At 44.1% G+C, this 23,072-nt stretch overlaps 1 protein-coding gene across 1 annotated transcript in view; it reads right to left on the bottom strand.

The window, feature by feature from the left end:
- LOC101854171 (solute carrier family 22 member 5) overlaps nucleotides 1-21,855 on the bottom strand; it is a 27,223-nt gene extending 5,368 nt beyond the window's left edge. The window contains exons 1-2 of the mRNA XM_005098933.2: nucleotides 21,482-21,855; nucleotides 4,682-4,858 (exon numbers count right to left, since the gene is read on the bottom strand). Coding sequence (XP_005098990.1) covers nucleotides 4,682-4,847 — 166 coding nt within the window. The 5' untranslated portion in view covers nucleotides 4,848-4,858; nucleotides 21,482-21,855. The remainder of the gene's footprint in view (nucleotides 1-4,681; nucleotides 4,859-21,481) is intronic.
- Between the last annotated feature and the right edge of the window lie 1,217 nt (nucleotides 21,856-23,072).

The following is a 23,072-nucleotide window of genomic DNA, read 5'->3' as shown; positions in this document are numbered from 1 at the left end:
TCCTTGATATCCATCCACCAGCAAAAGTGCTCTTCTGTTGTGTAGATAGGACTTGGTCCATAGGTACATGTTGCCTTGGATACACACTTCTAAGGAGCTTGACTTGTAGACCCTCCTTCCACATCTTGTCAAACGCTTTTTGTAGATCAACAAATGTTGCTAGCATCACTTTCTGTGCCTGGAGGGAGTCCTCTATTACTTGGGACAAGTATGTTGTTTGGTCCTCTGTGCTCCTGAACTGACGGAATCCAGCTTGTTCTGGTACAAGGATGTGTTGTGCCTCTAGGTACCACTGCATTCGGCAAGCTATGATGCGCTCCATTGTCTTACATACACAGTTTGTGAGGCTGATAGGTCTATAGCTTAATGTTTGTGCCTTACTTTTCCCTGGCTTGAGGATCGGGATCATTGTTGCTTCTTTCCAGCACTGAGGTACTTGCCCTTTTTTCCAGCTTAAGTTGAATATATCCAGTAGAGTCTGTAACGCTGTGTTGCCCAGGTGTCGTAGCATTTCGTTTGTAATTTCATCGGGGCCTGGTGATTTTCTTTGCTTCAGTTGATTTATTGCTTTCTTCAGCTCTTCCATGGTGATGTCCTTCTCCATTGCTTCCGGGATGTTATTTGTACTTCTTTTTCTTCTTTCCTCTTGTCTGACTTCTTTTTGTCTCTCTCTCTCTCTCTCTCTCTCTCTCTCTCTCTCTCTCTCTCTCTCTCTTGGTATTTTGATGTTGCTCTCTTGAGCATATGCTTTTACAAAGGTATGTGCTGCCCATTTCTTCATTTCCATCTCTCCTTTAACTTCTAGAGTGATCTTGGCACTTTTATTTCCTTCGTCGTTTAGCCCCTTTACAAGCCTCCATAGTTTTGTGGTGTCCTTTTCGAGGTTAAGTTTGTGCGTTTTGTCTCTCCAGCTTTTCCTGGTGCACTCCAATTTGGTTTTGAGATAGTGGACTTTACACCTCTATAGCTTGTTGTTGTTTTCAATCCCTGGATGTGATTCGGCTTCTTCTCTGGCCTTGATGAGGTCGTTATGTGTTTTCTGGAGTTCTGGCGTCCAGTATGGGGTGTAATTTTTCCTTACCCCTCTAGATATGGTTTCTTTTGCTGACTTAAGGATGTTTTCATTGAACTCTGTGATGGCATTGTTTATGTTTTTGGTCGAAGACTGCGATGTTCTTTGTCAGCTCATTAGTTCTTATGCTGAAAAGTCTCCAGTCTGCTTTTTTGTAGTTCCATCTCGGCCTTTTCGGGCTGTCCTCTGGCAGTCTCTCTACTATGGTAAGAAGAACAGGGCGATGGTCACTTCCCCCAAGCTGGGTTTCCACTTTTCTACTTAAATGTCTGTGCAAGTTTTCTGTGCAGAGTGCTATGTCTGGAGTCGTAGTTGAATGCCAAGCTCGAGAATAAAATGTGGGTTGATCTAAAGGATCATTCACAAGCAGAAGATGGTTTTCATCTTGCCAAGCTTCTATTTCTTCTCCTCTCCTATCTAGTCTGTTATATCCCCAACTCTGGGACTGGCTGTTGAAATCTCCAGCGATGATAAAGTCTGTGTCTGGGACTTCTATGGTTTCTAACACAAGATTTTTATCGTTTGGACAATAATAGTTCACTAGATCCAGATTCCCTCTTCTGGTGGTGTTCCTGTTGTGGATATATTCAGCTTCTCCTGTATATTTCTTGATTTCAATGGTATTTAGGTTATTTCTTACCAGGGTCAATACTTCTCCTTTTTTTCTACCTTGGCGATCGTTTCAGAAGCACTGGTATCCTCTTACCTTAAAGCTTGCCTCCTCCTGCAGGTGTGTTTCCTGTATACAGCTGATGTGTATTTCATTTTCTTTTAGAAAGTTTTCCAGCTCTGTTTTCTTGTTTGAGATTCCTTCGGCATTCCAGTGCATGGTATTAAGACTTTTCTTTACCTGTTTTGTGTTTGTGTTACCAGTCGCTTTTCTCCCTCGTCTACTGGCACTCCAAGACGATGGAAGGCCCTCCGGTCGCTGGGGTGGACCCCTTCAGGGCTTGGGGCCCGGCACTGCACCTGCCTGGTGGGTCCTCACAGGGCGAGCACCATATCTAACGTTACCTACTTCAAGTGTCATATATTGCAGTATTACGTGGTGTTGTGGTTCTCTAGAGTGCGCCTTGCGGCCCAATACCTCCGATTTCAGCACTCCAGCTCCAGGTCCAAGGACCTACCATGGGAGCACAGGGAGGAATTGTTACCGGATCCCACCCGTAGCCAGGACTTAATGCGGTCCTTTTCCGCATGATGCTCCCGTCAGAGGACTCCTATGGCATTTAATGACGTGGTAGCGCCACCTACCACCTCACCCCATCCTGGTAAGAGCATCGCCAGTTGGTCCAGGGCTGCTTATTCAACATATTTACAGCTAACCTCCATTACAGTGGCCGTTCCCTATCCGCCACCTGGGACCCGCCGGGTCGGGGATGGTCGCCCCAGCCCTGAGTGCGAGCAGTGAAGAGAATGGTAATGCCAAGCAGACCGAACGGTGAAGAGAACGGGAGTCCTTGTTGTTGGACTTGTGGATAGTATTCAACTTGAGACTGAAAAGAAAACAATCTGACAGGTCGGTGTTATTGTAAGTTGCATAATTTTCTGGGGAGTCCAAACAAGCGGTTGGCATTTTTTTTGTTTTTGTACAAACAAGAGGTTCACTTAGTCTCAGAGGCATCGGTTTGCCGGACATTGCCTAAATTATGCCCATAGGCCAGTTCGTCCTTGCCACAGAAAAAAAACAACTTCCCCTCCCCTCCCCTCGCCCCTCTTTACGTTTATATTTAGCTCAGCTCGGCGGTTCGCAAACGTGTTATTATCATATTCTTACCGGCATCTAATCTCATATCCCACGGCATCTAATCTCATATGGACACAATTTGCAGTTTCAGAATTATAGAGTTCTATCTGACATTTTTGGCCAGGTGCTCATCAGCTTTTAAGTATACTCTTAAAGCCTATTTATTTGCCTTGTTGGGGATTTAAAAAATACCCCTCTATCTTGAATAGACATCGAGATGTCTGCAATTGAAAGAGGAAGGGATCACTTGGTGCCAGAGGAGAAATTATCTAAAAATGGCCGCCTAAGTTTGGTGACGTCCAAAGCTATTATTATAGTATCTTTGACACTGTAACGTTTTTGTGTGCCTTTGATGAACATGTTTCAGTACAATACACACAAGAATGTGTTTAAAGATTTTAAATGAACGTGAAAGGAGCATCCCCCCCCCCCGCAAATTAAAAAAAAAAGAAGAAAATTTCAAAGAATAGCTTAACAGATCCACCCCCCCCCCCCCACACCTCAAAAGAAAAATAAAAGATTGGAAAAAGTGACAGTTTCTTCAACTTTATTATTTTCACGAGCGCTTGGTTTCACCACGATGCCACGCAATTTAAGGAACGTAGTAGGCAATTACAGTTTACTCATTGAAGACTCGCTTACAACACACACACATACACACACACACACACACACACACACAAACACACACACACACACACACACACAAACACACGCGCACACACAGACATACCCGCAGAGGGAAAGAGAGGGAGAGAAGGAGAGAGATAGAGGAGAGAAGGAGAGAGATAGAGGAGAGAGAGAGAGATAGAGGTGAGAGATAGAGGAGAGAAGGAGAGAGATAGAGGAGAGAAGGAGAGAGATAGAGGAGAGAGAGAGAGTTAGAGAGAGAGAGAGAGAGAGAGAGAGAGAGACAGACAGACAGACAGACAGACAGACAGACAGACAGACAGACAGACAGACAGACAGTCAGACAGACAAAGGAAGGGATAGAAAAGGAAGGGAGGGTGAATAGGGAGACAGAGGGGGAGAGAGAGGGAATAGGACGGAGAGGAAGAGTTGCTGTGTATTTATTTACTTACTTATTGATTGATTCATTGATTGATTAACTGATTGATTGATTGATTCATTCATTTATTTATGCATTCATCTATTTCCCTTTTAGCTGTCTGTATTGGGGATACGTTATGTATTGTGAATCGCGGTTGTTATTTCTAAATTTATTTAAGATAACTCTACACATTCTGCTGTCCCCGTGGTTTTATGCACCCCGTATAATTTAGCATAATTTGGTCGTTGTATGCATAATTTCTGATATTTTCTTTTATAGTTTTTTGTTAACATTAACATAATGGCATAATTTCACATTTTTGGGCTCATTTTGCATAATTGCAGAAATTGTTTTGCTTAAAACCGCGGGGACAGATTCTATTCCATTCTATTATATATACAGAACGCCATTAAAAACGCAACGTTTTCAAAAAGTTACAAAAAAGCCAATTTTTTAATATGCTCTGATGGTCACGATGCTTGGAGACACACGTGAGTAGTTGTTAGTCCACGCATCCATCACGACTTTTTTTTGGAGCTAGGGTTGTCGTGACCACCTATTCAAACCCCGTGTCACCCTCACCGACACTTGCTTGACGTAACTTGAGTCTGAACTCACAGCTCACTTAGCCATTGGAGCCCCCCTCCCTCCTCCCCCCACCCACCCCAATCGTAACATCGTAATAGAACATCGTTCATCGCAGAGGGGGAAAATGTATTTTCTCATCCGAAGGACTCGTGCTCATGTGACCATAATACTATTATTCAGTTTTGTAAGCGCCGCGGTAAAACTCTGACCAAACTTAACTCACCTGAGGGGCCCTCGCACGTCCATCCCGGATTGTAGGTGCCAAAGGTCATGAACATCATGCTCCAGGAAGCCACGATCTTGATGGTATACACCGCCACAGACAAAAAGACCTGGAACTGACCACAGCCTCCCACTTCTGCGACAAACTTTTCCAGTTTGGTATCCATGGTGGTCTGATCTGTGGAGACGGTAAAAAAACCCAGCAAAAACTTTATTAGTACAAGAACAAGAACACGAACAAGATCAAGGACAAGAACTTCAACAACAACAACAACAACAACAACAACAACAACAACAACAACAACAACAACAATAATAATAATAATAATAATAATAATAATAATATCATGATGATGATGATAAAAATAATGATAATAATAAACTAGTGTGCTCCTATATGGGAAGCCGACTTTCTATAAAGCTTTAATACTTCGTCATAGACTTTGAAATAATAATAGCCAACATTTTTAAAGCGCAAATTCCCGCTCAGCAGCAAGCTATATAATGTAATATGCGCTTTACATCTTTATTATTACCCCAGTAAAACCCGATAACAAGATAACCCGAACAAGATCAAGGACAAGAACTTCAACAACAACAACAACAACAACAACAACAACAACAACAACAACAACAACAACAACAACAACAACAACAACAACAACAATAATAATAATAATAATAATAATATCATGATGATGATGATAAAAATAACGGTAATAGTAAACTAGTGTGCTCCTATATGGGAAGCCGACTTTCTATAAAGCTTTAATACTTCGTCATAGACTTTGAAATAATAATAGCCAACATTTTTAAAGCGCAAATTCCCGCTCAGCAGCAAGCTATATAATGTAATATGCGCTTTACATCTTTATTATTACCCCAGTAAACCTGATAGCATTTTGCAACAATCTCAACTTCCTGGGAAGCACACTGTTAAAAATATGTATGCGGCATCATGGTGAAATCAGGCACTCGTCAAAATAAAGAAATGAAAGAAACTGGCCCTTTTTCTGCCCGAATGGCAAATTTTATCGAATTTTTTATTCATTCGTGTGTGGATTTTACTGAAAATGTTGATTAAAGACACAGTAATGTAAATTTGCAGTTTCTAAGGACTGTTAATTTAAAGGTTTGGAAGTCTCCAAACTTGGGCAGCCGTTTTCTCTCACTAACTTTACCGCTGAAACCAGGCGATCTCCACCTCCTCTGGGCTCCAGTGGCTAAGTGAGTAGTGAGTTTTGACTCAAGCAATGTCAAGCAAGTGTCGGTGACACGGGGATTAGATGGGTGGTCACTGGGGTGTGTCCTTGAGCAAGACACGACAACCCTAGCTCAAATTACAGGGCGCTGCACAGTGGCGACCAACAGTGGCATTGTTTGTAAACTGTTCTGTATTTGTGTAATAGTGTGTATTTATGTATGTATTTCTGCATGTATGTATTTATGTATGTACGTATTTATAATTATGTATTTATGTATGTATGTTTGCCATTGTAAAACAAAGCGCCCTTCTGGGACAAATTTAAAAAAATGTAATTGTAATTGTATTGTATTTCAAATATCTCGACTTCTATTCATGGTAGATGAACATTTTTTTCACCAGAAGCAAGACAAATGACCAAGCTTTAAAATGACAAATGATTCCCAAGGTAAGAGTTTCAGGATTTTTAAAAATGCACATGTTTTTACACCCACATGGACACAATTTAGATAATTGATGAAGCGAGCTTTCGACATTGTCTGTCTCAGTGTCTGGCAATCCCGGGCTGAGAGAGATACAATGTCTTAAGAAAAAAACAACAACAACTATAGTTTGTTCTTTAATGTTTAAACACTTCGTAGACCTTGACTAGCCTAGTGAGTGAGAGGTCGGCGCAAAATGACAACCGAGATGGAAGGCAAAATGTTAAAAAGAAGACGTTTATAAAGAAGGCGGTATTGGGTTCACTAGATATTTCAACGACAAAATACTTTTGTAGACTTTCGTCACCACAGCGATGAAGCTCTCGACGATGGAGAGAAATGTTATGACTTATGATAGATCTATAAAAATGAAACCTGCAACATTTTCTTTGCTACTGGACAAGGTTACACCCAAAATTTAGAAAAGAAATGAAACCAATTCTCGGAAACTTTTATCACCTAATGAACGTCTTGTGATGATCCTCTGGGAACGGTCCACGATTCTACAGTTATAGCCTACACAGTGCCTAGAATACACTGAAAGCTGTGAGAAAAACGGTAGGTTTTTAGTGCAACCACAAAAAGCGCACGTGCGATTTTTGTCCTGTGAGGGAGTTGAGAGCAGAGAAATTGACGGGAGGTAACCACTGAGGCACCAACACATTATTTTGATAGCGATAAATAATACCTCTCGGGGACCTCACGGGAACTCTCGTCAACGGAACGTTAGGTCACGTGAGAAAGACTGCTTACTGACTTGCGGTGGGGTGGTTCCTGGTTTGGTGGACACGTGGGTTATAAAGACTGACTCAGAGCATACTTCATAAACGCAATGACATGTATACCCAATGTACACTATTGATTATTCGGAACTACTGTCCGCACAACCTTGAAATTAGTTTTTATGTTAGACAATGTATACATGTTTTGCTCTCTGAAACACACTATACAATAACAAGGGTACTATAGGCTTAGTGGTGGTACGCACAAAAAGCAGTCGAGCTGAGCAGTAGCTGCGCAGTAGTTGAGCCGTATTAAATCTGAGTAAAATTATTTATACGCCGTTCACACCAAAAGCAGTAGTAGCCACACCGTATTGAGCGGTGCACAGCTATCAGTGAGCAGTAAAATCCCCGTATTTACTACCGCTCAATGCTAGATCTAGCAGTGATTTCGTCATTTCATAAATTAGCACACCCGAAATTTCCCGCCAAATCTTGCCAAGATATCTCGATCAGCTCAAGACAGCTGGAGACAGCTTCTACATTCTCCTCTTGAAAGCCTGTGCAACAAATCGGGAAAAAAATGGATAGTGCCAAAATGGTAAAGAATGTTTCTGGGCTCATTTTTAAATATGACTTAAAGCGCCCTTCGTCTCCCTTTAAGTCAAGAAACAGGTGATGGAATTCTCCGCATTTGTCTCTTTTGGCATTAATGGGATGAACCCAGCATTCTTTCGCGCCATCAAATACAAGAGACTGTGTCAATAGTGATGAAGTGTCCATAAAATGCATCGAACATAATTTTACGGACCGCCATGTTTATGAACTGTCTCCGATACAAGCAGCGAGCTTGCAGAGAGAGCCAGTACACACTGCTTTAGCACTGCTTTTGGTGAGAACATGCAGGCTAATTCAATACTGAGCAGTGTACGAGCAGCCAGCGAGCTGACTGCTACTGGACAACTTGCCAAAACAGCTGTTGATGCGGGCACTCGAGCCTACTGCTAGAACTGTTCATAGCGGCTCGGCCCAGCTACTGCGCAGCCACCGCTTTTGGTGGGGGCAAACCCTTACTCTGTCACAAGCTGTGGTATTCACCTGTTTGCATTTTTGGCAAACACAAGCACACGAACTCGACATAAACGCGCTCAGGGAGAGAGAGAGAGAGAGAGAGAGAGAGAGAGAGAGAGAGAGAGAGAGAGAGAGAGAGAGAGAGAGAGAGAGAGAGAGAGAGAGAAGCACCCATATAATATGCATCCATGCGTGCACTCACACATACTCACACACACACGCACACACACCCACACACACACGCGCACACACACACACACACACACACACACACACACACACACACACACACACACACACACACACACAGGGAGGCTCTCGTGGCCTAGAGGTTAAGGTGTTGGCCTCTCATTCGAAGGTCCCGGGTTCGAATCCGGGTAGCGACCGAAAAAAATTCTTCCCTAAAATTGTCTCCTTTCACCTCCTTTCCTGCTCTCTAGCAATATTCTTTCGTCTGCTTTCGTCTCCTCTTTCTGCCCCCACCCCCTCACCTTTGCCACCTCCTCTGGGCTCTTGACTCTTTCTGCAGCCTTTCTATTGCTACTCCTTGACTCCTTCTTACAGCTGTATTTCTGCCGCACCCCTGATCTTCTGGTAGGAAAGATCTACACCTAGCCTTCTCGGACAAGGGCAAAAAATCTCGGAGGGCCCGTGTGCAAGTTGCGCACGTTAAAGATCCCTTGGTGGTCTAAAATCGATAAGAGTAGGCTTCGGCCACCAGGGCAAAATTCAAAATTTCCTACCAACTAAAAGTATTAGGTGTGTCCCGCGCCGTAAAACACTTACCAAAAAACAACAACAAAAAAAACGAAAACAACACACATACACACACATACGTGTTTCGAGGTTATTATGTGGACATTGCCCCAGACCTACATTATGTGGACACCACATACCATCTAAAGTTATGGGTGGAATCATTCGATATTTGCAGTGTAAGTGCACGGTACAAAAACAACATTGTCCACCAAATTTAGAGAGACTACCTAAAATTTTAGTCCATTCTTTTCTTTTTACTAATGTTAGTTGGGTATTGCATTATGTGGACTTCATGACCCCCTGACCTTTTGCATGCACAAAGGTACACAAATGGTCCATTATTGGGACTTCCTGAACATAAATAGTTTTAAAGGGCTTTGGATGCCTATAATGTTGATTAATTCACACCTGGCTTGCGGATATCCTGGGATCCATGTGCAACATTTGCTTTGGTGCATTTTCCTATTCTCCTTCCTTCTTTCTCCTTCCTTCTTTCTCCCTTCTTCTATCATTTCTTCCACCGCTTACCCCATGTGCAGCAAAAATAGAGGTCGTTCATCCCACAGTGGGCGCCTCTCGTTGACCGGTAGGTGCGACCTGTGCGGAGGGAAACCGGGTACCTGGTAGTTGAAGTGAGATCAGTCTGCGGACTGTCCCTCGTCAACATACCTCTTTGGCCCAAGTTTTCCTCTTAGACGGGAGGGTGTGACGGCCCAAGCCTCTCAATCGGTTGGGAGCTGAAGCCCCTCCAGTTTATCCTTGGGTCAATCTTGATGGGAGGGTCTAGTACACTTTCGTGGAGAGTATAACCCCAGAGTAGACTGGCTCAGCCCTGGTCATCCGAGCAATGTTTCCCCTCTTTGACTCGGAGGTGGGCGGGGAGCCCCGGAGTCGAAAAGCATTCCAACTTACATTGAATCCCAAAAAACATTCTGACCCATCCCCAGTCCCCAACGATTCTAAAAAGTCTCCGCTCGCAGAAGCGAGTGGGGCCGCCGAGCCGAGCAGACAACCAGGAAAACCGACCGTTACGACTGTTTCTGCTCTCCCTCCTCCCACGGAGCCCCCGGAGCAGCCGTACTTGACCATCCGCAACTTCCATGCACAGAAGAAGATCACAGATCATCAATGATTTATTTATAGAGGCACCAGCCATCCATGTCCAGGTGCTGTTTTAGCCAAAAATGTTCCCATGCCGGGAATCGAACCCAGGCCGCCTGGGTGAAAGCCAGGAATCCTAACGATTTCAAGACAGGAGATGCTTTAACACAGACACTGGGATACATCCCCAGCAACGTCCAAAAACTGTCTTCTGGTGCACTCCTGGCATCTGAAAAAGAAATGATTGGAACCCTGGATATCAAGACTTTCGGCGGTATTCCGTGTGAATCTTGGTGACACAAGAAGTTCAATTGCTTGAAGAGCGTCGTCTGCAATCATGAGATGAAAGGCTGCTCTTCAGTAAAAAAAAAATTGTGGCGATATTGTGAGGGTGCGGCCGAAGCCTGCCAAATGACTCTTCGGTGGGACCAGACCACCCTTGAAAGGAACACAATTGTTTTGACTTTCAATTCGTGCTGCCCTCCAGCCACTGTTCGGGTAGCATACTTGGTCTTGGACGTGTAACCCTATGTGCCAAACCCTCTGCGCTGCTTCAAGTGCCAGAAGTTTGGCCTTAGCCAGTCGTGATGCCGACACGCAGACGTGTGTACTCGTTGTGGCAAGACTGGGCGTCCTGAAAATGTATAAAAGGGTAGTACTTTCTCTCCCAATTGCCACGATCCACACTTGGTTCCAAGAACGCACCATCCAAGAGTACAAAACCCGAAATGGCTGCTCATTTCAGAAGGCTGAAAGATGGCTACCCGACAGTTATGACCCCGGTCTCTGGCCGGTTAAACGCAAAGGCAGTCCGGCCGGTCTCGAGATCGGCCAGCACTTCTACTGCCGACCTCAAACAGCCCTTGGTCAACAGGCAATACTGCACTAAAGGCTAAGAAGGTCCCTCCTACCCCTGTGGTACCCACCTTCGAGGTGCCACTCGCCAACTGTTTCGTTCATTTCCGTGTACCCCGGCGTGACCAGGGAAGAACACTATTTGCAATGGAAGCTCACCGTTGACACTCTCGACCAAGCGTAGCTATCACCTTCATGAAGTTGCTCAGGTCTTTCTCCGGCCTCATCCAGTCACATCCTCTTCTTATGTTCTCGATTTCACAACACATATCGAGAGTTCGCAGGCAGCACCATCCACGAAGAACCCGTGACTCCCTCCCCAAGTCTCCTGGTTGGATGCCGCTCAATCAAAGCCGGCCGCCTCGCAAACCCTTTTCCTCCTCCACAGAGAGGAGTCAGAGCTCATCCAAGCCGCGGCCTTCCTGCTCCAAATGTTAAAAAATGGTCTAATGGCGGTCCTGCAGTGGAATTCCAGAAGACTCCGACTTTCCATTTCAGAATTGCAACACTTACAGGCTACACTGTGCCCACCTGTATCCATGAGACAAAGTTCGCCCCGGCTTCAACCATAGACTTAAAAGCCTCTATTGCGCATTATCACATTCACACAGAGAATCAGACAGCTCCTGGTTGAACCACCATCTACGGTACATCGACAACAACACCCTCCACAGACAAATACATGTACATCTTAGGACGATCCTCCAGGCTATAGCTGTATGGGTCACCTTGACAAGACCAACCACGATCTGCTCCATTATGTCCCGCCAAATTACCCCCTCAAAATTACCCAGCTTAAAGACTCAAAACACCACTAAGTCCCCAAACCCTTTATTTTAATAGGAGTTTTTAATGTACATAGCCTCCTTTGGGGAGATAAATCCACTGACAACAAGGAAAAAATAATACAAGACGTTTTATTCCATAACAACATCTGTCTTTTAAATGGTACATCCCCAACATACCGAAACAGATCATTAACACTTCATCCATCAACCTTTCTTTCTACACCCCTGACCTGGTCCCAGGTTTTGAATTGTCTGTGCTGGATGACAGTGCGGATCATTTCCCAATACTTCTTCAAAAAGCATATTGGGACGGGTTTGCAACTGGATACTTCCAGATTTTGAACCCCATTTTAGGCCTCAACTACAACTAATCTCACGAAACAATTCTAGAAATGTGTCACAAAGACATGCCAAAACCATAGGCAAAACCCCGGAAAACAAGGTAGGGTTCTCTGGGGTGTGCGGTGATGTCGCAGGCCCTAAAGAAAAAGAAGGCAGCATAAATGCTCCTCCCCGAAGCCTCAATTTTTTATGCAGAGGCCACTGCCATTGACTTGGCATAGGACTCCGTAGAAAATTCTCCCAAATTATCCTTTCTCAATCTGTCCGATGCCTTGTCTTGCCTCAATTCACTCTCCAATCTTCTTCACTTCACCTTCACATATCCCGTAGACTGGATGTCCGTCGGGGCGCTTTTGAAGATTTGACCACCAGCTTCCTCCACTCCTTTCGGTCTTTCAGCTTTCATGAGCGTGTCTCTGAGTTCCAGGCCTGTCCATTCCTTGGTGATGTCCTCCCAACTCTTCTTCGGTCTGCCTCTGCTCCTTTTTCCCTTGACACAGCCTTGCTGGATCATCTTGGCAAGGCTGATGGATGGATGACGTGTCCATACCATTGCAGTAGATTTTAGACAGAGTATGACTGGACGCTTTGTGGGCAACCATGAACTTATACAACATAACCGCAACCTGATCAAAGTCATAGAAAAGCTACTATGCAAAGCTACGAGCACAGTCTTTTTCAACAACATTGGGGAAGGGTTCTGAACAACAATGGGAGTACGCCTAGGTTGTCTGCTCTCACCCACTCTTTCCAATATTTTCTTGGAGAGGATCATAACAGATGCACTTGAAGATCACGAAGGAACAATTAGATCTAGTTTTGGGGGCAGAACGATTAATAACTTATGTTTCGCAGACGACATAGACAGCCTTGTGGGACAAGAGCAAGATTATATGTGAGGAAAGTAATTTCAAAGACTCCATTTCTCCACAGATGCTGGAAACTGTTGTGTCCAGTCTAGATCTATACGTAGTTTCTAAGCCAAATACAATGTGCTGAGTTTTTGAATATATTTTGTAGCCTTGATTTTCTCAAGGGTTTCCTTCTCAACCCTCCCTCCCTGGACGCTGCCTTGCAGGATCATCTTGGCAAGGCCGGATGAACGGGTGATATGTCCACACCATTGCAGTTTACGTTTCCTGACCAAAGTGAGAAGGTCAACATATGGTCCAATTGCATTTCTGGTCCGTTGTTTGACTTCATCATTTGAGATGTGATCTTTGTATGAGATACTAAGGATTTTTCGGAAGTATCTCATCTCAACAGCTTTGATCCTTCTTTCGAGGTCTGCATTCAAAGTCCAGGATTAACATAAGTAACATACAAAAGTACTAACATGACCAGGGAACGCATGAGTCTGATCTTTGATCTGATAGTGATATTTGTGTCGTTCCAAATGGTTTTCAACTTGGTCATTGTTACCGAAGTTTTCCCTATTCTGTAGAGTATTTCTAGTTTTGATCCTTCGTCTGTCACTATTGCACGCATGTATTTGAAGCTGCGTACGGTCTCAAGCCTCTGGTTTTGACCTGGGTGTCCACTGTGATGTTCTGCTGCTGTTAGACAATCTAACACTTTGAAACCCGAAAATAGTTAAATTGCGGCTGAGAACTATTTCCTTACCTACATCCTCAAGCTGTGGGATAAAAACTTAAGTGAACAACTAAACAACAAGCTTCACAGTGCCAAAACTGGACCCACGAAATCTTTGGGCCTTTCCTGAAGAGACAAAGACAATTTTACAAGTTTACATATTAGACATGCTTCCATGACCCGTGAATACCTCCTGCGGGGAGGTTTTCCATTTTTCTACTCTTTCTCTTATTCGATTTTAATGTAATTTTCATAGGATGTTAACAACACCCAGTTAAAAAAAAATTGTCCTAAAGAGACTTCGATTGCTATGCAGTTTTTGATAATTGACTTCAGAAAGCGTGAATTTTCCGAGTTTTCTTTTTTCTTTTTTCCTTTTTTTTTTTTTTACAGGTACGCAATAAGCTGAGTTTTAAGAGCCATAACATGACAACTAAAGCATATTATTATACCAAAAAATCACCAGGAAAGTTTTCAGATCTGTACTGTCTATACATACATGCCAAATTGAAAGTGTATTTGTTGATAAACAAGTAAATAAAACAGGATCACAATAGATAAACAAAATCCTGTATGGCTGCCGTTTCCATGGCAACCGAATCACATTTACTTGTTTAAAAAACCATTTCAAAACCCCAATGAGACATGATGTACCACAGCAAATATGGGCCCATCAAGTTTTGTAATAGCTGAGATAGCCTTCAGGTGCCACCTTCCCTTAAAAATGTTAAAAAGAGTAGTACATGTAGTAGCAGTCTCTCAGCAGCAGCAATAGTAGCAGTAGTATCACCATTGGTCTTCTTCTTCTTCTTCTTCTTCTTCTTCTTCTTCTTCTTCTTCTTCTTCTTCTCCAGATAGGCTGAAAAAATCGCGCACATCGTCATTTTCTTTTTCTTTAACCCTATCCGTACGTCTGGGGTCATTTTGTACCCCAGGGGATGTATTTTTTCATATTTTAGAATACTTCTAGTGCGAAGAAGATCTCTTTGAAACTTTCCAGTATTGCTCAAAAAATCATTTTGACAGACTGCTATGCAAAGCAAATCGAAATTGGTAATATATCTTTCTGACCAGTGGTCAAATTTCAAAACGACCTTTTTGCGCTCGGTGGGGTCATTTAGTGCCCCCACTCTCCAAAGAGGAGAAAAACTCAGTTATTATTATCCGTATCTAGCCGGGTAACAGACGATTCCAACACATCGTTTGTACGAACTGCTGTATTATTATTATAATAATCGCTACATCTTGTACTTTCTCGTTGAGAGTATAGCTCCGTGTCCCCTTGTTGGGCTCCGTGGCGGGCGGGGAGCCCCGGAGTGGAATAACATAGAAAACTCTCATGGAATCCAAATCTAAAATAGACCCTTCCCCAGCTCCCAACATAAAGAAGTCTCGGCTCGCGGAAGCGGGTGCGGCCGCCGAGCCGAGCAAAAGCTCAAAAAATGGTAAAAGGACCTTTACCGATGCCTCTTTCCTCCCTCCTCCCAAGGAGCTTCTGAGGCAACCGTACGTGGCCATCTCCAGTACAAAAGACGCACAGAGAAGAATTACCGATCTCAACCTCTTTAAGACAGGAGATGCACTACGGAAAGTTCTGGGATACATTCCCAAATGTGTGCAGAAACTTTCCTGTGGTGCACTCCTTGTCAAGTGCGCAACCGAGAACGAAGTGACCAAACTCCTGGATACCACAACCTTCGGCGGTATTCAGTGTAAGTCAGAGCACTACCAAAAATTTAACCGCTCGAAGGGCGTGGTCCGCAGCCATGAGCTGAAAGGCTGCTCCATGGAAGATATTGTGGAGCACTGTGAGGGAGTGGTCGAAGTCCGCCGGATTACTCTTCGGCGGGGGGAGACTACTATCGAGACGAACACGATTGTCCTAACATTCGAATCGTGTCGCCCTCCAGCCACCGTTCGGGCATCTTACTTGGTACTCGACGTACGACCCTATGTGCCGAACCCTCTACGCTGTTTCAAGTGTCAGAAGTTCGGCCATAGCCAGTCACGGTGCCGTCACGCAGCCGTGTGTCCTCGTTGTGGCAAGACCGGGCATCCTGAGAAGGACTGCAAGGCTAGTCCTTGTTGCCCAAATTGCCACGGCCAGCACACAGCTTTCAGCAAGGAGTGCCCGACTTGGCTCCAAGAACGCGCCATCCAGGAATGCAAGGCGCGAAATGGCTGCTCCTTCCAGGAGGCCCGCAAGGTGGTCTGCCCGCCAATAACAACCCCAGTCATTGGCTGGTCGTATTCAAAGGCAGCCCAGATGGTCACGAGGTCGGCAAGTAATTCTACTGCCGACCTCCCAAAGCCCGCGGTCAACAGGCAAGTCTCTGTGCCTAAGATTACTAAGAACAGAAAGCCCGCTGCTATCCCTGTGGCAACCCCCTTTGAGGTGCCACTCTCTGACCGCTATGGGGTTCTAAGGGAGGACGGGGAGGACTCTTCCTCCGCCCCCTCTTCTCCCCCTCACCCCTCTTCTATCATTTCTTCTTCTTCTCCTTCTTCTTCCACCTCACAGCCCATCCCTCTGATGGAGTGTGAGGTGGGCCTTCTCTGTCACTCCTCCAAATCCCCCACTAGACCGCCGTCCAATCCAGGACGGCAACCTAGAAAACACTCTGCCTCCCCCGCAAGGAGGAGTCAGAGTGTTTCTTCGAAGCCGGGGCCTTTGAGCTCCAAATCAAGAACTAAAAAATCATAATGGCGGTCCTGCAATGGAATGCCGGAGGAATCCGACCTTCCATTGCAGAATTGCAACATTTACAGGCCACACTGTGCCCACGGGTGGCCTGTATTCAAGAAACAAAATTCGCCCCGGCTTCAACCATAGACTTAAGAGGATTTACTGCGTACAATCACATTCACACGGAGAACCAGATTGCTTCCGGTGGCACCACCATCTACACCGATAACCACATACTCCACAGACAAGTACATCTTAAGACGACCCTCCAGGCTATTGCCGTACGGGTCACCCTGCACAGACCAATCACGATCTGCTCAGTTTACATCCCACCAAATTACCCCCTCAAAATAACCCAACTAAATGACTTAAAGTCTCAGCTCCCAAAACCCTTTATTTTATTAGGTGATTTCAATGCCCACAGCCTCCTTTGGGGAGACACACCTACCGACCAGAAAGGAAAAATAATAGAAAACTTTTTATTTCAAAATAACATCTGTCTCTTAAATGATAAATCCCCAACTTACAGAAACAGAGCCACTTATGGCACTTCATCCCTTGACCTCACTTTTGTACCCCTGACCTAGTCCCAGATTTTGAGTGGTCTGTGCTGGATGACCGTACGGACCATTTCCCAATTCTCCTAAAAAACAATAGCCCCCAAAACGACCCGATCCCAGAACGCTTCAACTTCAAAAAAGCAGACTGGGACGGGTTTGCCAATCAATGTTCCCAGATTCTTAATCCCAATTTCGACCACAACTACTATAAATTCCACGAAAAGCTTTTAGAAATATGCCACAATCACATACCAAAAACAAAAACAAAACCCCGGAAGAACAAGATCTGGTTCTCTTGGGAATGTGAGGACGCAGTAAAGAAAAAGAAGGCAGCGTATCGAAAGGCCGTCAACAACACCACCATAGAAAACAAGATACATTATTTAAAGGATCGAGCTGTGGCACGTAGATGCCTCAGGGAGAGCAAAAGACAATCATTCCAAAAATACATCTCCAAAATCAACAGCCAGACACCACTCAACCAATGTTTTCAAAATTGCTTAAAAATTCTTAGGTAGACGCACAGACACCATTTGGCACGTCCAGAGGCCGGATGGAACAACAGCTGAAACACAAGTAGACATCGCAAACACAATAGCTACATCTCTCGCCAAAAACTCATCCCAAGCAAACTACAACACCACTTTTCAAAACATCAAAACTAACAGAGAAAAACAACACTTAAACTTCCACTCAAACAACACTGAAACCTTCAACGCAGACTTCACAATAGACGAACTAACATCGTGCATCTCGGACCTGGGCGATACAGCCCCAGGACCGGATGACATCCACAACCAAATCATTAGACACTTACCCTTAGAAACACTCACACTCCTACTATACATACACAACGACATGTGGCGGTCGCACTCCTTTCCGGAGTCTTGGCGTCTCGCCACTGTCATTCAATACCCAAACCAAACAAGGACCACACACACACGCATCCAATTACAGACCAATAGCACTAACGAGTTGTCTCTGCAAACTAACTGAAAAAACGATTCACAGGCGACTCATGTGGTTTCTGGAAACGACGGGCTCGCTGAGCGGTCTCCAGATCGGATTCAGGAAAACTCGATCCCCTCTGGATCACCTGGTCCGCCTGGAGACCTTTATACGCGAGACGTTCGCTGAAAGAGGCAACATGATCGCCATCTTTTTTTACCTAGAAAAAACCTTCGACACAACCTGGAAGTACGGCATTCTTCGAGACCTGCACGCACTCGGCATACGCAGTCACCTCCCTGCCTTCATTGGCAACTTCCTGAAGAACCGTTCCTTCCAGGTTCGTGTCGGATCCTCCCTTTCAGACCCCCACCAACAGGAGGAAGGAGTCCCCCAGGGGAGCATCCTTTCTCCTCTCCTATTCGAAATTAAAATAAATCCCATAGTGAAAACCCTCCAAAACAGCATAGGCAGCTCGTTATACGTTGACGACTTCTTGATATGCTGCCGTTCGAAAAATCCTCATTTGAGATCTATGGAAAGGCAGCTGCAAACGCAGCTGCACAAACTTGGGCAAACAATAACGGTTTCAAGTTCTCCCCGTCAAAGACGGTTGCAGTACACTTCTGCCGAACAGGCAGACGTGTGCTGCAGCCGGATTTGACACTATACGGGAAAAGGATTCCCGTCCAGGACCAAGCTCGTTTCCTCGGCGTCATTTTCGACAAAAAACTCACATTCATACCACACATCAAAGACCTTCGTGTGAGGTGCCAGAAAGCGTTAAACGATTTGAAAATTCTATCGAATCCGGAGTGGGGCGGGGACTCAAAACACCTTCTCCACTTGTACATCTCCCTTGTCTTGTCCTACGGCTGTCAAGTCTACGGATCGGCAAAACCACACGTCTTAAAAATACTAGATCCAATACAGAACCAAGGACTCCGCCTCGCTCTGGGGGCTTTCCGCACTTCTCCGGTGGAGAGCCTCCAGGCCGAGGCCAACATACCACCACTCTCACTCAGACGCACACAACTCTCACTACAATACGCAGTTAAACAGAGCTCAACACCGGAAAATCCAGCGCACAACAGCATTTTTAAAACAAACCCAGAAACCATAAACAAATTCCAAAACAACGAAAAACTCACCAAACCCCTCGGCCTCCATCCTGAAGCCTCCATTTTCACTGCGGAGGCCACTGCCATTGACATGGCACTGGACTCTGTAGAAAATTCTCCTAACAAATCTTTCCTTATCCTTTCTGACTCTCTGTCTTGCATCACCTCACTCACAAACTACACACTCTTACACCCAAAAATAGTTAGGTTACAACAGAAAATTCATACACTATCCGAAACAGGAAAAAACATCATGTTCGCATGGATACCCGGCCATGTGGGCATCCGAGGAAACGAGCAGGTAGACGAACTGGCGAAGAAAGCTTCATCCCTTCTGCTGGGATCAACGACAAACACTCTCCCACAGACTGACTTTAGAAATAAAGTCAAAAAGTACACCTCCAGTCTGTGGGAGAGCCACTGGGAAAACCAGAAAAGTAATAAACTATATGAAATAAAACCCAAACTAGAACAGCGAAATCCTTCGGACCTCTCCAGAAGAGACGAAGTCATTTTTACTCGATTGCGCATCGGACACACGGCCCTGACCCACAAATACCTCCTACAGGGAGATGAGAAGCCGTTCTGTGTCGGATGCGACACAGATTTTACCATTAGACACATTTTAACAGAATGTCTAGACTTTGGAGAGATCCGAAGGAAATATTATAAATGCAAGAAATTGCAGGATATTTTTTCCGTCGTTGTTCCCAGCAGAATTTTTAATTTTATAAAGGCCATTGGCTTTATGGCAAGTTGTAAAATGAAAAATGAAAACGTACTATTTAAAATTTTTATTGTTACCTATAAGAGTTGTTTTAAATCACAAATATATTTACACTAAATTTTAATATTTTAACATTTTAGCATTTTAAAGTCAATTAGTTGACCAGTCGTGGAGTGAACTTTTGCGAAAGTAAACAACTTGTGTTTCGCGCGCTCATGTGACCTTAGAATTTGCGAGCGCCGTAAAACCCTATACTACATACATACATACAAATGATATTTGATCGAAATCAATAGACTTATAAATATAACTGTCATCAGCATAAAGATGGTAATGAATTATCATATTGTCTTTAAATATTAACAATAGGTTGTAATATACATTGTAACCAAGACAGGTCCAAGAACAGACCCTTGGGGAACACCAAATCTGAGTTAAACCATTATCTGAACACCTGCTTCCAACCACAACTGCTTGTCTTCGATCTTTAAGATATGACTCAAACCATCGCAGGACAGTAGCCTTAACGTCAAAATTTAGGTGACTCGCTGATTTCATAGGTGAAGAGTTAGGTTACTCGAGTTACTTTTCCTTGCGTTACTTTCTCGTACTACCTTTCCAATTATTTATCTTTTAGTTATACCCTTTATCTTGAATCTTCTGTTCCACGATTCTTCTAGTGAAATGAGAAATCGAAATGGAATAATAGGTTTAACGCCTCTATCAACACTACTAGATTATACAAGACGAAGTGCCTCCGAGTTTAACGTCTATCTCCGGAAGGACCGAGCCAAATATGACATTCGTGTAAATTGCTTTTCCCTCAATGATACAAAATCTGACGGAGCTGAAGCTCGAACCCCTGAACCCACAATACATGTATCACGATTACATATCCGGTAGCCTAACAACTTGACTATTGACGCTACTCTACTTGTGTTACAAACATTTCCTTACTCCACTATGAATAATGTAGATGAAATGGTTACTCAAAGTCAGTGACCTGGAGGTAACTTGTCATCATAGCTAGCTCTAAAATCACGTGTTGGCGACAGAGTGAAAACTCGCAGAATAGGCCTATGTCTGTGTTTCTCCAAACTCCAATTAAGCCTAATGTGCATCATCCTCGAAGTGAGCCACGAGTTCTATTCATGGATACACGCATAGTATAAATTTATCAGAAGGGGAGGTCCATAGTAATATATTATTTCCTCAGCGATTACATCACATATATAGTTATAGGTATATAGTTTTTCGACTCTAAATTCGGATTTTTGGAATCAACCCCCCCCCCCCCCCCCCCCCAAAGTAGGCCTACATAAAAATTGTAGGACATGACGAGTCATTGTTTTACGTCTCATATCACCAAACTGTAGTGAAGGGTGGTGTCTGCTGAGAAAGAGCTTTACTTTACTTTTACTTTTTCTGTCCTCTGACATCACGTTGTGTTCACAAAACTTGTTACAAGAAATTAATTATAGTGAACAGATTTCTTGCACTAATGCACCTCAAAAACATACGTTCAATAACATAATGTTGCAATTAGAAAAACCAATGACAGACTTGCTTTTAAAAACGACATTGCCCCAAATGTAAACCGTTTGAAACCAGTAGAAACTATCCACTTTGATTTTTAATTAATATTTATGAATTAAGGAATTTTTTAGAATACAGCTAACAGGTGCTTACAGAAATATTGATATGTTAAGACAAATTGATCCAAATCATTCTGCAAAAGCTGGTGGAGAGGCTATGTTCGGTAATTGAGGAAATAAGGAAATATTTGACAATAAGTTGCTCGACGAATTTTTGACCGCTCTATAGATCTAGTCTACAGCTTACCTGAGAGCTGACACAGCCTGGTAAACGAGAGTGATTAACTCCGCGAGTCCGCTGGCTTTTAAAATCCATAACAGAAAAGTACAACTGAACCAGGGGGCGAGTCACGGTCACCCATGCAGACACTTGACTTGATCAGACCAGCAGACCGGGCGCGGAAAAAAAGAGGAATAAGAGGGAGGCGTAGGTGAAGGACTGGTGTGTTTCAACTACATGTTAGCAATGAACCTTAAAACCAAGTGCGCACAGCCAACAGAATTCATTTGACTGAGTTGAGGCCAGCCCCATTTTTCTCAATGGAGAGGCAAAAGCTACCATTTTGGCACGATTCGATCGAATTCGACTAAATTGTAACTTTCAAATCAAAAGCATTTTTTTCAAGGTTGTGAGTCGAATCCGTCGTTTTGGGTCAAAATGGCAGTTTTTGCTCTTCCATCGGGCCGGCCCCGACTCAGTTCGACTGAATTCGATTGCAGTGCGCACTGGGTAAAAGGGAGAAGTTTCCCATTCCTTTTCCTGCCCCCCCCCTCCCACAGCCAACCTGCATTTATTGTTCATATGAAAGGCGAGAAAGCTGGAACATATTTACACTACATTACGTTTTTTTACGGTCTTTCCAAACCTGACGTCTACTTAGGTTACAAAAAGTGCAGTTGTCAAACACCCAGTCACCAGGGTATGTACAATAAAGTTTTATCTCTATTTTCTTGCTCTTTTTTGACGATTCAAACATTTTGTGTTAGTAATAGAATGTTCATAAGCATAATCCTGAGGGTTATAAGGAATTGTCAGGTCAGCCTTAGTGCTGCTACCATAATGACAGTAGATGGCACTACCTGCAGCTGTTCCTACTGCCTTGTAGGTGCATACGGGAGTATGAAAGGTTATGGGAGTAAACCCTACAAAAAATCCGGAGGGAGGGCCCCTAAGGCAGTCGACAGGGAGGAACGATCCGAACTATCTTCTGGCAGCCCCTGCAACTTTACTGGTTCCAAATGTATTGACCTCGTCTCTTCTTTGGACTAAATCAGGTAAGTCGAGAGGGGGTTCGTGCAAATTGGGCAAAGGCACGTTCTCCATATAGTCAGTCTAAGTCAGGCCCAGGCATTTAGCTTAGTCAAGATTTCAAGATTTCTGGGAGGACGCTGCAAAAGAGCAAATACAGCGGATCAGACCCACAGCTCAACCAAAGCTACAACAGCATTTATATGATTATGGAGAGGACACTTCATCCTTGTGACGAGCAAGGGAAAAACACGGGAGGTGGCAGTTTACGGGTTATAAGACATCCTTATTTGGCGAGACAGGATGTCGCCACGGGTCACCTTTGACGATGGGAGTGACTATTCAGTCACACTGATCAGCTACCACCCGTCTCAAACTGGGCAGCCCCCAGTCAGTAAGGTGCTCATCCGCCACGTCTGTTTGCTTCTATGGGTGTATGGAGCTAGGACAAAAACCGAAAGGCAGACGTTAAATCCAGCACCAGGCAAAAAAAGAGTAAAACTAACCCCATGGAAACTGGGGACCTGGAATGTTAAAACAATGACAACCAGACTGGACACTACAAACTTGGAGAAAACAGAGGACATCA

The sequence above is a fragment of the Aplysia californica genome, unplaced genomic scaffold (assembly GCF_000002075.1).
Source record: "Aplysia californica isolate F4 #8 unplaced genomic scaffold, AplCal3.0 scaffold00197, whole genome shotgun sequence".
Lineage (NCBI taxonomy): Eukaryota > Metazoa > Mollusca > Gastropoda > Aplysiida > Aplysiidae > Aplysia > Aplysia californica.
Note: the sequence above shows the minus strand (reverse complement) of the source record. Positions and strands in the feature narration are given on the sequence as shown.